The sequence below is a fragment of the Colletotrichum lupini genome, chromosome 3, assembly GCF_023278565.1.
Source record: "Colletotrichum lupini chromosome 3, complete sequence".
In the NCBI taxonomy this organism is placed as follows: Eukaryota; Fungi; Ascomycota; class Sordariomycetes; order Glomerellales; family Glomerellaceae; genus Colletotrichum; species Colletotrichum lupini.
Genome location: NC_064676.1, coordinates 4,287,600 through 4,301,974, shown reverse-complemented (window position 1 = coordinate 4,301,974; position 14,375 = coordinate 4,287,600). Strand labels below are relative to the sequence as shown.

The 14,375-nt window shown below is 53.0% G+C and overlaps 3 protein-coding genes across 3 annotated transcripts; 2 read left to right on the top strand and 1 right to left on the bottom strand.

The window, feature by feature from the left end:
* Positions 1-2,229: 2,229 nt before the first annotated feature.
* CLUP02_06054 (superoxide dismutase) lies at positions 2,230-3,102 on the top strand (the record flags this gene model as incomplete). Its single annotated transcript, XM_049285058.1, has 3 exons — positions 2,230-2,301; positions 2,362-2,560; positions 2,618-3,102. 3 exons carry the CDS (start codon positions 2,230-2,232, stop codon positions 3,100-3,102), a joined length of 756 nt encoding a protein of 251 aa, XP_049142201.1.
* Positions 3,103-3,218: 116 nt separating this feature from the next.
* Positions 3,219-9,885, bottom strand: CLUP02_06053 (uncharacterized protein; the record flags this gene model as incomplete). Its single annotated transcript, XM_049285057.1, has 37 exons — positions 3,219-3,293; positions 3,369-3,411; positions 3,508-3,570; positions 3,690-3,739; positions 3,783-3,989; positions 4,069-4,275; positions 4,340-4,457; positions 4,524-4,597; positions 4,675-4,707; positions 4,763-4,792; positions 4,895-5,165; positions 5,206-5,494; positions 5,715-5,775; positions 5,847-5,954; positions 6,008-6,200; positions 6,235-6,275; positions 6,397-6,488; positions 6,577-6,786; positions 6,889-6,929; positions 7,003-7,114; positions 7,179-7,476; positions 7,581-7,665; positions 7,716-7,809; positions 7,868-7,927; positions 7,962-8,010; positions 8,079-8,288; positions 8,339-8,382; positions 8,431-8,453; positions 8,527-8,570; positions 8,640-8,683; positions 8,740-8,948; positions 9,004-9,146; positions 9,276-9,330; positions 9,383-9,422; positions 9,479-9,539; positions 9,607-9,751; positions 9,812-9,885. 37 exons carry the CDS (start codon positions 9,883-9,885, stop codon positions 3,219-3,221), a joined length of 3,996 nt encoding a protein of 1,331 aa, XP_049142200.1.
* A 2,994-nt stretch (positions 9,886-12,879) lies between these two features.
* On the top strand, positions 12,880-14,357 carry CLUP02_06052 (uncharacterized protein; the record flags this gene model as incomplete). Its single annotated transcript, XM_049285056.1, has 3 exons — positions 12,880-12,882; positions 13,005-13,323; positions 13,387-14,357. 3 exons carry the CDS (start codon positions 12,880-12,882, stop codon positions 14,355-14,357), a joined length of 1,293 nt encoding a protein of 430 aa, XP_049142199.1.
* Positions 14,358-14,375: the final 18 nt, after the last annotated feature.

Sequence of the window (14,375 nt, the reverse complement as noted above, 5' to 3'; positions counted from 1 at the left end):
CGAAGGAGACAGCGCGCTTGGATGCAGAAGACGACTGGTAGAGCATCCGAGCTCACAGATGTCACTCACAACTCGCATCAGGAGCCCCTCAGCTGGACGTTGGTTGGGTCGGGGATGCAAGCCAGGATGTCTATGACGGGACAAGGTGCTTGTTCAACGGGCACGCTGAGAAAGGCCGACTGTTCACTGGCCCACAGCTTATGGCGGCCTGAAGCGAGGCCCCCATGGAATTCCGCCTCCACCACCTTTATGTTCAGCCCGCCAACATCAATGTCATCATGAACATCATCGTTACCATGGGCATCATATCCACTCAACACCAACATAGTCCGTCACACGCTCATGCGCCCGCAAGTACCAAAAGACAATTTCTTTGGTGCCTGGGATAAATCAAGGCCTACCTCTCCCCAGGCTCGTGGTAGAGCAGGCTCATTTCCATCATTGAAACCAACAACAAGGCAGACGGACAGCTGTACGTCAAGAGGAGGCTGGATAGCCGCCGTTTCTACCTCAGCCTCTGTTTCTACCAATGCTCTTGGTCATTTGTTTGGCAGAATTCTGACATGTAGTGACACTGCTTCTCTGTCTAACTTTGAGCTTCCCTCTTTCCACGACCACCGACTCGTCAGCCTTGCCCTGCTCTTTGAGCGGCTATCTGCATGTTCAGCAACATAAGTATCTGTACGCATCTGCGAGCTGCGTGCCCCCAAAAGCCCCCGAACTTGTGTTCGCCGTTGGCACGTTTCTTTGGAGCGCGCAGTCTATTTCTGATTGGCAGGGGCGAAATGAGTTTCCAAGGTGGCGCAGTGCATGGGAAAACAAAAGTCAGACATCACCAACCGCCTATTTGTTTTTGTTCCATGCAATGTATGTGGTGGCCCAGAGTTCAGCGTTGCTACTCCAGTCTCGTCTGCCCAGTGGCAGCTAATGGATTTCCCTTCCCTTGCGCCCATCCCTCCCGTCGCTCCTGGCGCGAGCTCATCCGCCTGTCTTACCCTCCGCTGTTCCCGCACCAAATCCCAGCAAGCGAGATGCCAAATCGGGCAAGATGCCTACCAGGATTCTGGCCCTTCTCTGTGTGTTTCCTTTCCTCGCCTTGCAGCCCCTGCCGGCCCTTACAGCTACGGATACACTATCAAAAGTCCCGAGGTTGGTGCTTGCTTGGCTCGACCATGTCATGGAGATCTCTAGGCGTGGGACAGGGACTTCATTCGTAGCTATTGACCATCTATTCATCCTGACTGCGAATACTCAGAGTGAAGGAGGTTGTGTTCGCTTCCGCTTCCCGTACCGAAGTATCCGTACTCTAATCAATACTAGTAAGATAAACCCCGTCAGCTATTGAGGCAATGGCCAGTCTCCTTGTCATTGAGTTGAACTTTCCTTTGCCCGTCACGACTCACGAAAGAGCAAGACGGTCCCTTCTACCTACCGCCTGCGAACTCACCTGCCTGCCTTGTCTCTTTGACGTCCCCCCCAACCCCTGGCCCTCCTCCTCCTCTGACTCTCCCTCTTGCAGCTTGCAGATGCAGCTTGCCCTTCCATCATCTCTTCTCTCGTAGCACAGGGCGCACAAGGTCCACCCCGGCAGCGCAAAGCTTCGATACGTACCTTGCGAGAGAAACATTCTTCTCATTCGCCTAGATGCGCCGACAGCTAGCTGCCGTTTCTACACTACATCCCCTTCCACTCCTCTTCCCCCCTGGTCGTACGAAATACATGATGGCTCAAAGCATCCGATGTTGTGGCCTCCTCTTGACTCTCGTTCCTTTCTTTGATTAATCTGGAGCTAGCGCAGCCGGGGTGCGGTCATTCACCCTGCCGTTGGCATTCCGTATACATACCGGCCTGTAGGGTGCCAAGCTACCGTGGCATTGGGGGCTGTCGTTGGTCCCATCCTCATCACATCTCTCTCGAGTCTCTCTCTCGTGTGAGTGAGCGTGTGTGTGGGCCATAAAGAGTCTCAACCCAATACCTTCTTGCCGTTTGCAGATCTCCATTAGCTTTCCAATTCCAACCTACGCTCACTACCTCCCCAGTTGGATCATCACTTGGTCTGGGCATCCCCACGGTCTCTTATTCTTTTAAGAAGCTCTCCCAACCCCTCTTACCCTTCACTTAACCCCCAACTTCACAAGCTCGCCCTTGATCATCGCTTGCCGCATTCCAACCAGTTTTATCCCGCCCCTCAGCAACCTAGGATATTACAACAAGATTATCACCGCCAGAATGAAGTCCTTCTCCGTCGTCTCCATCATCGCCGCCGCGGCTGTTGGCCGTGTCGCTTCCCAGTCCACTGGCGTATGTCACCACGTCTTCAATTCACATGCTAGGATTCAAGCGTACTAACATGACTCTCAGGAACTTGGCGATGCCACCATCGTCTCCAACCCGGCCGGTGTTGTTTACGAGGCTGTCCTTCCCGAGAAGCCCTTCTACAAGGCCGGCTCTCTTGAGGGCAACGTCCAGGGCTCCATCGTCGCCGTGACTGCCCCCGATGGCAAGGGTGTCGAATTCAAGGTCCGATTCTCGAACCTTCCCAAGGAGGGCGGTCCTTTCAGTATGCGCATTCCCTCAATTTTCATTTCTTATTTTCGTTGCGACTAACACCCTCCAGCCTACCACCTCCACGTTGACCCCGTCCCCGAGGATGGCAACTGCACCAAGACGCTCGCCCATCTCGATCCCTTCATCCGCGGCGAGGCCACCAAATGCGATAGCTCCAAGCCCGAGACGTGCCAGGTCGGTGACCTGAGCGGCAAGCACGGCGCCGTCGCCGTCGACTACGAAAAGACCTACGTCGACCCTTACCTCTCCATCGTCGAGGGCCCCGGCTCCTTCTTCGGTAACCGCAGCTTCGTCTTCCACTTCGCCAACAAGACTCGCATCAGCTGCGCCAACTTCAAGCTCATCACCAAGCCCGACACGCACGACAATTGCTCCACCACTACTGCGGCGACCATGAGCGGAACCGGCGCCGCCCCTACCGCCACCTCTTCGCCGACAAGCTCCATCGTGCCTTTCCCCGGTGCCGCCTCTACAAGCGGCGCTTCCATCTCGCTCATGATTGCCGGTTTCGCCGCTGTCTTGTTTGCGCTATGAGCGGGAGCAGGCTTGGCGTGACTCGACGTCTGAACACCGTTTGCGGAAATTCAGCGAGTCATCATCATCACCTACAATCAACCTTAAATCACAAAGCGGCGTTTTTTTGAGTTTCACTACAATCGAGAGAGCACGTCGAGACCGTTCCTGCAGGCCCATAGAAGAGGGGAGGGAAATTGGTACTTCACGCACTAATTGACAGAGGGCCGGCGTCCAGTCAACCGGACAAAGGTCCATACTGTTTCTTCAACAACACTTGTACATACTTCTATTTGAATCGGGCGGGCATTAGATGATACCAGGGAGGACCTACCAGACGCGGGTGGTTTTCCCAGAAATTAACAAGTTTCTTGACTCTCATCATGATTTTTCTTATCTTTGGCGTTTGTTTTATGACACATGCACCTAGGGCCTGACCGTAATGAGCTTAAACTTGTAATGGTAACGTATGCGCGCATGCAGGCTTGGCTGACATGACATCCATCCATTTGCGCAAATGAACGTGGGCAAAGTCGGTGGGAGCACAGACGGGAGGGGGAGCGGGAAAGGGATCATGGCTGACGATTCATTATTCGATCGAGGCAAACGTCAAGCTAATGATGTCCAGGAATCTTCTACCACGATCGGCGATGTCATGCTTCAGCAAGTTCGAGGTCAAATTCTGAAATGCGACAGATTACCATTGGATATCTTTCTCCTTTGCAGTCTTGATTACTGATTATGGTGGGTGTGAGAATGTTCCCCCTAGCAGCGATATCGTTGCCTGTGTCTTTTTGGAAAGCCTCTGCCGGTGCACCGGTTGCTTGGGTCGCCCGTGGGACTCTGAGAGATAGCAGGTCAAGCAGGTCAAGCAGGGAGTAGGCCTGTTTGGCTTTTTTGGGTTGTGACTTTGGCGATGACAGGGCGGCTTATTTGACGAAACCGAGGCTGAAGAGCTAGTTGGTGGAGGGGGGGAAGGTAACGGACGAGAGACGGCACTGGATCAGAGGAACTGAGTTTGGCTGGTAGGTGGTTTACTGACGTCGATGCGGGGAGGGGCTCCGAGAGGGAGAGGTGTTGGCCATCCTTCGTCCCTCCTTCAGTCTTCCGTGGCTGCAAAAGCTTGATGGGATGGGAGTTACGGTTGCGAGAAGTTTGTTTACGGTTTGTGAGGGACACCTCGAAGTAGACTGACTGCCCTTAGATAAGGAGCCACGGTTCTTCACCTGATCTTTCTGAGCAAAGACAGAGCCAGAACGTGACTCTCGCTCGGAAATCGGTAGGGCAAATGGCAGAGGAAACCTTTTGGATAAATTGTAAACGTGTGGAACGGATACGCCCGGTTGCCGTGTGCCATTTCTTCGGTGCTTTGGCCGCTGCTGGCTGGTTTCATGTGCTACCTTTGGATGGTCTTCCGTCCCCCCAAGCGCCAGTGCCGGGACGTCGGCGCGGGATGGTGGGGCCGTAGTTGGCATCGCTGTTCCGGGTTATATGGGGCTAATCGATCGGTGCCGGTCTGCCGCAACTGAGTATGCGAATCGGATTTTTCTACATTGAATGAGGTCCTATGGTTTTCGCTTGGGTGAACAGCACCATTGAGAATCGTGTCGACTCGACGTCATAACGCTGTAGAAATTGATGGTCGCCGTTAAAACCTCAGAGTTCGTCCTCTTTGACTTACAAGCGACCGGTCCGGGTCGGAGATCACCAGCTGCTCCGTGTGTCCATCCTTACGTTACGGAGAACGGTCCCCGTTCGGACGCCCGCAAGCCCACATGCCTTGTTGAGTAGGTAGGACGATCCCACCTCATACTTTCTTTTCGCCGAGTGTGGCCGGCGAACTGATGCGCTCGAGGAGAAGTTCTGCGCGTGATTTCCGGTTCGACTCCACATTGGACAGCAGCCCCTCGCAGTGACTCGCACGTTGATACACGGATAAAATGATTGCTATCGGGCTTCGACAACGCATTACTGTGACCCAGATAAGGGCCTGTCCTGCGAGGTTGTGAAGTTTCCGAGAAGCATTGCAATTTTCGTCGTTGCGACGCCCAACGTCGATGTTGCCCATGGGTGTCATAGTTTGACTTTGAAGGGCGTCTTGAGGAGGCTACTAGATGAACTCACGATTGGAAGCCGTAGAGCGCGGCCTTTGACAGTCTGGTACGGAGAATCCTAGGCCGTGTTGGTTTTATGGAGATACTCGGCGGAGTGGCCTTCTTCTCTTGACAAGGCAGTTTGGAGCGTCCAACTTGGGACGGCTGCTTGATTGAAATTGAGGCTTGCAGCTGTGTTTCTTGTCTCTTCTCGAGGGGCCTGGTCAAGCCTTGCCCATCAACCTTTCGGCGACTTTCCGAAAAGGCTCGTTCTTCCAGGATAGAGGGGAACGAGTTGCGACGGAAAGGGACACAGAGCCCTGCAAGGAGAGCATAATATTCATAATGGCATACGTTGGTATCGGTCGAACGCTAGTTGAGAATAATAGGCTTCCGTGAGCACCAGAGGAAATCATCAAAAAGGGACACTCACCTCAAGATCTGTATCTATCGTTCCATCGGGTTATTACTGGAGAGCTGTACGGTATGATACAGTAGCAGAAACTGTTGTTTGGTACGCCGGTGAGGATTAATATTCACCAGACTCTAGAATCGGTCCCAAAGTTGTGCTTGATTCGGCGACGCCAACTTCTATGATAGCCTGAAGGTGTCAAAGCAGTAAGAATATGTTGGGGCTGAATATGTCATGCGATTTCTGAAATTCGAAGGAACCTGACAGTTCATGCCTTCCTGTCTTGTGTGTGGCCGGTCTATCTGCTGGCGCCTGCCCTTGGAGGGTTCAGAACCGTGTAAACCTTCACTTCCCGTCTTTCGGGGAGACTATCCGAAGGAGGAGGAGCAGGAGGTCTCTAGCGAACCCGAGCCGCCGTTACTTCCATTTGATGTGCCTTCCGTTTGATCCCAAGTTCCCAACACGTTGGCGTGGGCAGATATCCTACACATGTGGCGATATCTTGCCTTCCGTTACGATCCTTCCAGGAGAAGAAGAAGAGGAGAAGGAAACGGTCCTGCTTTTGGCCGACGGTGGCTCCTCCTGAGCCTGGTACTCTTGTTGTCTTATCCAAGCTTGTCACAGATTCCGCGCTGCTTCGCTACTTACTTGAGGTTCATCTTCTGCTCAAACTTAGAGCTCGCCATCTTCTACCACTGTTCTAGCCTCCCCGCCCCCCTCCTAATCATCATCTAAAATCGCCTCCATCAACTACACCGCCTACAGGAGTTGAACGAACTACACTACGAGAGCGAAGTGAGTGTGGAACACCTTGAAGAGCATACTCGGCTGCGTTTGGGGTGCGTCTAACCAGATCGTCGACCGCTCATCAACACGGACGTCAAATTCCTGACCGGTTTGGCCTCATCATACATTCAGGCTGTACCTATATGCTCCCATCCCCACCGCGCCTCGAGTTCTAGATATTACGTGCGGAAAGGTTGCTCCGACCTCGGAACCGGCATTGACGAGTCTCAAGCAAGCGTCCCAAGGTCCTCGCATAGCCTGGTGTTGGTGGCGACCTCACATCTGAAGCAGTATACAAGTGCTCAGCTCTGGATGCGCCATGACTGATGCAAGGCGCCGACCCTCCGAATATCTCACCTATGGACTTCTGAAGCATAGCATCCGGATTTGACTTTGATATCCAGTCGGATAAAGCTGCGATCCGACAGTCAACAAACCATGACTCAACCAGCAGGACAGTTGGGAGCCCGGCTGACCTTTCTCGCTTTTACAGCCTCATAACCACAAGCGGATCACAGTCTAATTTCCAGTCGTGATCGACCGTCTCTTGACTGCCACTAACATGTCCGGAGTGATCAACAACGGACACAAGAAGGGCAAGGATGAGAGAAGATCAAACTCTTGAGTGACGTCGACGCACGCCATGCAGGCCTGCCTAGGTCTTGTAGCAGAACCTCCGGAACACTGCGAGTATCTGTGCCGAGCCAGGGTTTGCGGAAGTCAGAGTATGTTGGCGGGTTCCCTGCATCAAGGAAAGAGGTTATCCGGAGGACTAGAGATTGGCAAGTGGGCGGAGCGAAACCCACAGGTCCACTGCCGAATATCGCGAGGAGCCTCGGGATCTACAACAGGAAACTCGGAGTTGAAGGTGTCTGACACGGCAGGGATCCATCCATACGGTTGTCTCGCAGAGTTCCCTAGATCTGGACGAGCAAAAGATGGTATCGCTATCCTAGTCGCGTTGTCCAGCGCCGGTCCCTGTCGCGAGATCGACGGCAGTGTCGCCAGTCTGGCTTCAACTGAAGTGCGCCAGATTGCGGCGATCCTTTCGTGGCATGTACGACGCCCCGGATAGCTGGAGGGTCGATCATTTTTTGCGCAAATCTGGAGTTGAGGAGCGAGGTGTGGGCGGAACATACACCACCACAATACGGTCCTTTTCCCCATCTACACTAGGATCCCGTTAGCTAGCGGCTCAGCTCGTCTACGCTAGGACCGAAAGAGAAGCCTCTCTTCGAGCTCAGGAATGCCTTGTGCGGAAAAGGCACGACCATATGTCCTGGGCCGGGTTGCCTAAGCCCTGTCGGTTGGCTGGGCCGGCGATCTCTACAAGACAATGATACCTCAAACTGTGACCTAGGTTCTCAGCCTGGCACGTGCCTGGCAAGCTGGCAATGCTCGTGTCGTATGGTACAATGAGAACGAACGCCACACAGACTGGTAGAGGCGACCAAGAGTGTTACATTCCACGAGGTCCTTAGGCAAGCGAGGCAACCAGTCGTGGCTTCGAGGGCAGCAGAAGGAGTATTGTTGGACGCGGGGGAAACCGCGACACCTATGGGTCAACTCTAGTCTCTACAGCGCAATACTCGTGGCCTCGGGAGCAGGCCGAGGTAGAAGACGCATGACAACCATGAACTGTGACACGCATGATCACTCCCTATTGATCCATCCCAGAATTGGATAGATCAGAGACCTTCCTTAACAGAGGGGTGGAGCTTGTTGGGGAAGAAAAAAATCACAACACAACGGGCCGAGCTTTTTTCTGTCCCTTTGCTGTTCGGGGTGCCAGGGGACTCGGTTGTCTGATGTCTGTCAGTTCCGAAGACGTTGGGATGATTCAGATCAGGTTTGATCGGCAAGGTTTTCAAGGGACGATGCTCCGAGACTTGCGGCGACAGGGCCAACAACGACAACTAAGGAAATGCGGGGTGCAGCGGAACACCACAGCATAATTCGGGAAGACCATCGTCAAGTGCGGCTGCTTCTTTTTTTGATGGCATATCCTGGCTGCGCATCATGCCAGATCAAGTCCTGCAAGTGAAGGTGGAAGCGGACATAGAACCTTTGGGCAATATGCTCTTTGATCATCGTCCATCGTCAACTCTAGTTCGTCCCAACTCTCAGATGAAATCACATCTCCCGAGAAGTGACCTCGTTGGCGGATCATTCAATAACCCAATGTTGATTTTTCTGGCCTGTCAAGCGGCACGTCAGGATTGATGTGAAGTAGCGGCCTGCTCACGAGCGCTTCGCTGTTACGACACCTCGAATCGCAGAGTTGCTGTCATGACAATCTTCCGAGTTGAGCCTGCGCGAGATTACTCAACTGATTCAGGCCGTCTTTTCTGGTCCGCTGTCCCGGACTTGAGAGGCTCTTCCTCACGCCCGCCGAGAAGCCAGTGTTGTGGTGGTGGCAGCGGTACTGGTAGTGGCCGTCGGTCGAGGCTCTGCTTTGCCGCGCCGCCCTACGTGCAGCAACGTAGCGTCGCTTGATCGGATGATGCCGCCCGCAATTGAGAGTTGAGGCATGGAATGGTTCAGGCACTTCCCATGCAGCTGGAACATCTCGGCAGCTGTGTCACCGCGGGCCGCTAGCCCTGCAACCTTTTCGAGTGCTGCAGAGGTGACAAAGTCAAAGCATGCATGAAGAGCAAAAGCGAGATGAAAGGGTCGTTCAATCCATCAAGGATGGGCGCGACGCATTGCCATATGCGCCTTTCTGGGTCTAATGGTCCAGACCACTGGTCTCCATCGCGCTTGGCGACTTGCCCCTGAATCACAACGAGCACTCTACGGATACCTTACGTATAACGATTTCTTTGGGATTTCCTTGGGATTTCTGACAACGACAACGGAAGGTCACGGGCCTAGCTCCTGGAGACGACGCATGGGCCACGAACGTGGTGAGGTTGCAACCCGCCATCGGTAACCCATCTTTCCTCAACTAGGCACAGCCTGTCTAGCATTGTAGATGACAAGACAATACTGAGTCACATATAGCCTCTACCGAGTGACGGAAGCGCCCGAACCTTGAGGTCCTTCAATTCCTGCAGACAGTATGGCCAGGAATTGTAGATTGCCCAGAGAATCGCACGTATTCAACTTTCTGTGTCATGGCCCTGATATCTTCGGCGGAGTCTCCGCGGCATCAATGGAGCGAGAGACTAGGGCATGGAAGCACTGTTGTAAGTTGTAACCAGATAGGCATTCGCATTACCTACCAGGTGATACGTCCGGCACCTGTCTGGAAGTAATAAGCTTCCTTGTAGACTTCAAGGTGGAGGAGTTCGCGAACAACAACGGCTGATAGCAACGGTTAAAGATAATCTTTGACGCAATGGCGCGAGCAGGGAAGTAGCGGGACAAGCTCCCACATCTTTCGTCCCAAGTCTACCAGTGCTTGGACGTTACTTTCACCAGGATCCGCAAAACTGACAGGCTCAAACAGGGGTACAAGCGGATACGGTAGAATGAGGCATTCGTTCGGAAAAACTGGAGAGTCAAGACCATAAGTCTCTTATCGCCTATAGCGAGACGGGTACGGAGTATAGTGGTCAACTTTCCTGGTTGGCAGCAAAATCAGTAAGACAGTTCGCCATGTCTCTTAGCAGTTCACTTTCGATTGAGGTATGTCCTCATCAAAAGCCAATACCCACCAATTTTTAGCCCTCGGAAGTACCTGACCGCGTGCTTCCTGTGCCTGATTTTCGGCAAAAGATTCGAGAATGGCATCTGGGCTTCTGTCTTGTCATCTGGAGTTGCGTACCCCTCCAACACACCCTGGCTGCCTAGGCTTTTCATATCCACACTCCCACACTTCCTAGATCCCCGTTGATGGGGCAGGGGTTGGAGGAAAGGGCCGCTTGGAGGCAACTCGACGGCGAGTGGCCCCCGGTCAGTTCAAGCACCCTCCAAGAGCTCGCAAGATGAGCATGGGATATGAGATGGGGTGAGATGAAGTGTGACGACAACCAGCCAATCGACAGCTGCGCTGCCTTAGATGAGACGCCGGGTACCCAGCGCTTGCTACTCAATATCCTTTGTAGGGTCACCGTCTGGCTTGGGAGTCTGCTCGGTGCGCATCACGGACGAGGGATCGTGCCAGGGAGTGTCGAGGGAAGATCACAAGCAGAGCATCTGCTGATTCTAGTGCCTCCAGACTACCCGGCGCTTATCAAGTCCGAATAACGATCTAGGTACACGATCGATGGTATAGGGTCGTCACAGAAAGGTAAGGGAAGAAGGACAAAGACTATTCTGGGCAAGCGCTTTTCGAGAAGCAGTTTCAGGATACCTTTTTCAGAATCCAAAAGCCCATTTGCTCTTCTTGACTTTCCATTTTCGCCTGGACTCTGGGGTCATTAGAACGGCCTGATGACTTTGGCCTCTGGCTGTATTCTCTAATTTCCTCAACTTCTTGCCAACTGCATGCCGTCCCGCCGCACCTCCTTGTTCTTCTCCCCTTGTCATTATTGAATCACTTCTCTATGTCTAGAGTTTGGTTCAACCTCTCTGGCTGAGACCTCATTTACAATCCTCTTTCCATCCTCACACGGCAGACGCAAGCAGAGGGCCGAGCATCATCATTCGATGTCAGAGTGGACCGAAGCAGGAAGGGACCAGAACCAGGTTTTCAGGGTCTTCCCCATTTGACCAGCTTTGCATCCCTACAAGACTGGACTCTTTTGAAAATTCTCACACCGGCCTCCTCCAATGACCGAAGGATTCCAGCGAGCCCCTCGCCACTGAGATCGCTACAACCCTTTTCTATAAACCCGCCACATCTACCATCTTAGCTCCACACCTAAGCAACTCAGCTCTCGAGTCTTTGCAACTCATCTCACTCTCTCGACGACTGCTCCGAAAGTCTCAAAGGCTCACAGGCTCGAACTCGTGGCCCGTCGTCTTCGTCTCAGCCTCGAAGAGACTGCCCTACGATCAGACGAGTCTTAAGAGGCGGTAAACAGACGGGCGAATCGGAAGCATCCTATCTGCTGTCTGAGACAAGCTACCTGGCCCCCACGTACAGTTGTCACCAAACGTCCATCAATCATCTAGAGCGTTCCTGTTAGCGCGTACATTCAACTAATAAGCCGAGATTCTCATCTGGTGGCGCTGGAACGGTACATCCATCTGCCGCGGTCCATTCGCATTCGAACACAACGTTCTAGCTGCGTGGTACTACTTGGGCACTCCCTGAATGCAGCCACACGTCAAGCAAGGTATGTAAACATCAGAGTGCTTTCCCCTTTGGTGTATTCACTTGGAGACTGGTTCCCTGATGCTCCACAAGCTACTTGGTTTCTATCCATTTGCTCCTCAATCGTCTTGTCCGTTGGTGCCTTGCATCTACCTTCTGACCGACTACTATAGTGAACCAGAAACCCTGTTTACACTTGCGAGCCCCCGAAGGAACTCAAATTTGGGATATCAAGGTTGAGGGAATTACACAGCCAAGGCTGGGTTCCTGATACTCGAGAGGCATTTGCTGTCTAGAATTGCAAGCCTATTGGCGGTTTTCTCCTTGACGACCATCTCCAAAGATCAGGTACACACCATCGATGCCCCATTCCCCTATAACGGCGCGACTTCAAAAACTTGACCTGGATGCCCAAGACCAAAAGCATGTTGTTGACACCCTTGTTGCCGTTGTAGTCCTGGTGGTTTCCCAGAGAAACAAGGAAGCAAGTCGCTATCGTTCAGCAGCCTCTAACTGGCAAGGTACGTGCCTTTCTTTTCTTTTCTCGGATGTTTTCGTCATCTCTCCCTCGTGCGTTCTTTCCTCCTTCGTGGTTGGCCTTTACATCATGCAAAACCATACTTAGGGTTGAATCTTGTCTGACCACGTCTTGGTCTCATTCTCAGGCTCGATACCTTCGTCTTTCTGTCTCCACGTCACACCTCCCAAGCATCACCATTAACCGACTCGACCCAATATACCCTCGACATAAACTTCCACAGCGGCATGACACGCATCCCAACGCAGAGAATTCAGGTATACGCTGTCTGCAGTTGCTGTTATTAGACTACCCCCTTCCTACCCAACTTGGGTGGTAATCATCAGCCCACGGAACCGGGAAAAACTTGGGGAGCCGACCCAATTTTGACGGCAGCCCATTCAGAAAGCTTCCCGACTTTGGTACACCATCCTGGCCGTTACCGCACTCGCAGCTTAGCTGGACCACTCAAATCATCTCGATTGGTCCGTCCCTGGCATCGCTTTGTGCCGTGTCCGCATCGGTCATAACCGCGCTCTATCCGTACCGCACCCAACGCGACATCAACGGCAAATCTTGACCCGTCATTTGGGTAGCCCCCTCGTTGACACCTCGAAGAAGTGTCTGTTGACAAACGTCAAGAACGCACTGCATCTTCGTTGATTGCTTCTACGAAGCCTCGATTCCGGACCAACATCAGCAGGGCTCGACCAACGTTACGCCCGGATTCTAAACTGTATCGCCAGCCTAAAGGGTCCAACACCTCGAAACGCCTTTCCGCATCTCTATGGTGTGACGCTTCGACATCAACAGGTTTATCAAGGGTATAGCAGTATAGGTCTCCGACCTTTATATGGACCTAACTTCCCGAGAAGGATTCGACTTTGCAACGTCACCGACTTTGGAGTGCAGGGTTCCATCATGTCTTACCCATATCCTTCGCATTTTCTTCCCCTCGGTTCCGACATGGAGGTCCCCAATTCTGGCTTCGCGCCTAGCTACGACGCACCAGGCTCAGGCCAAGCATCGATGGACCAGGGGACCCACGAGCCAACAGACCAGGAGCGTAGAGATTCCATCTTACAGGCGAGTCGTCGAAAATCGAAACGCTCCATGAACAAGCCTAATGTCAGACTGCGGCAGGCCAATATCTCTGATTCAAGTCAGTCTGGCCAAGCTGGGGACAAGAAGAGGAACAAGCTGGGCTATCACCGGACCTCGGTAGCTTGTGGTGAGTGTTGTGCCCGTCCTCTCGCGTCTCTTCTGAATTTGTACTGACGGCAGCAACGTCAAGGACATTGCCGCAGGCGGAAAATTCGGTGCATAATGTCAGAGGTACAAGGTGATGGCCGATGTAGGAACTGCATCAGGTTGAAGAAGGACTGTAGCTTCTTCCCTGTAGACCAGGCGCCGTCTCAAATGACTGAAGCAAAACCCAAAGCGCAATCGAGACCTGCCGGGGGATCTAACACCGCTTCCGCATCGTCTTCTCCCGTTGTACTTCCTAGACAAGCCCCAGAAGGATCCCAACACTATCAGCACCATCAAGGAGGAGTTCTGCCCTCGTCACAAAACGTACTACCGACAACTATCCAGACTTCTGCAGCCGTAAATCTTGGTCAGGACCCCACAGGCCAGTTTCCACGCATCCCGGAGATATGTCAAATAGCTAACAAGCGAACAGTGCCTGTCTCGAGCACTACAGCGTCTTCTCAGCCCTACGATTTTGCGAATCCCCAAATCACGAACTGGGCATCACCAGATGTTAGTTCCAACTATGCAACAAAGTCAGGTGACTTGAAGGAAACGAAGAAGTCTTACGCTGAACAGTCCCCGATTACTCCGTCTCCGTCGTTCTCGCCGTATACATCTCAAGCCCCACCATCGGCCAGCTGGAGCAACGCAGACATCAATGCTCAAAACAATATGGGCTATTCGTCATTCACAATAGGGAACCCTATGGCATACCCAAGAGGCACACAGATACCTACACAATACCCCACGATGTCACACCAGGGCCGGCAGTTCCCCAGAAGGTCTTCGGCGGCGATGACGACCGACATGTACACGAACCCGATTGCGACAAGTTTCCCAACTATGGACCCGCACACTGTTTCCATGTCTGCAGGTGCCAACCCGCCTTCAGGTTACGGTACTTGGCCACAGCAACAGCAGCAGCAGCAGCAGCAGCCCCCCTACGGCTATCCTAGGCCATCCGAGGGATACGACACTTGGACAGCTTATGACAACAGTAGCGGAAGCTAGGCACTTCCTAGCCACAAC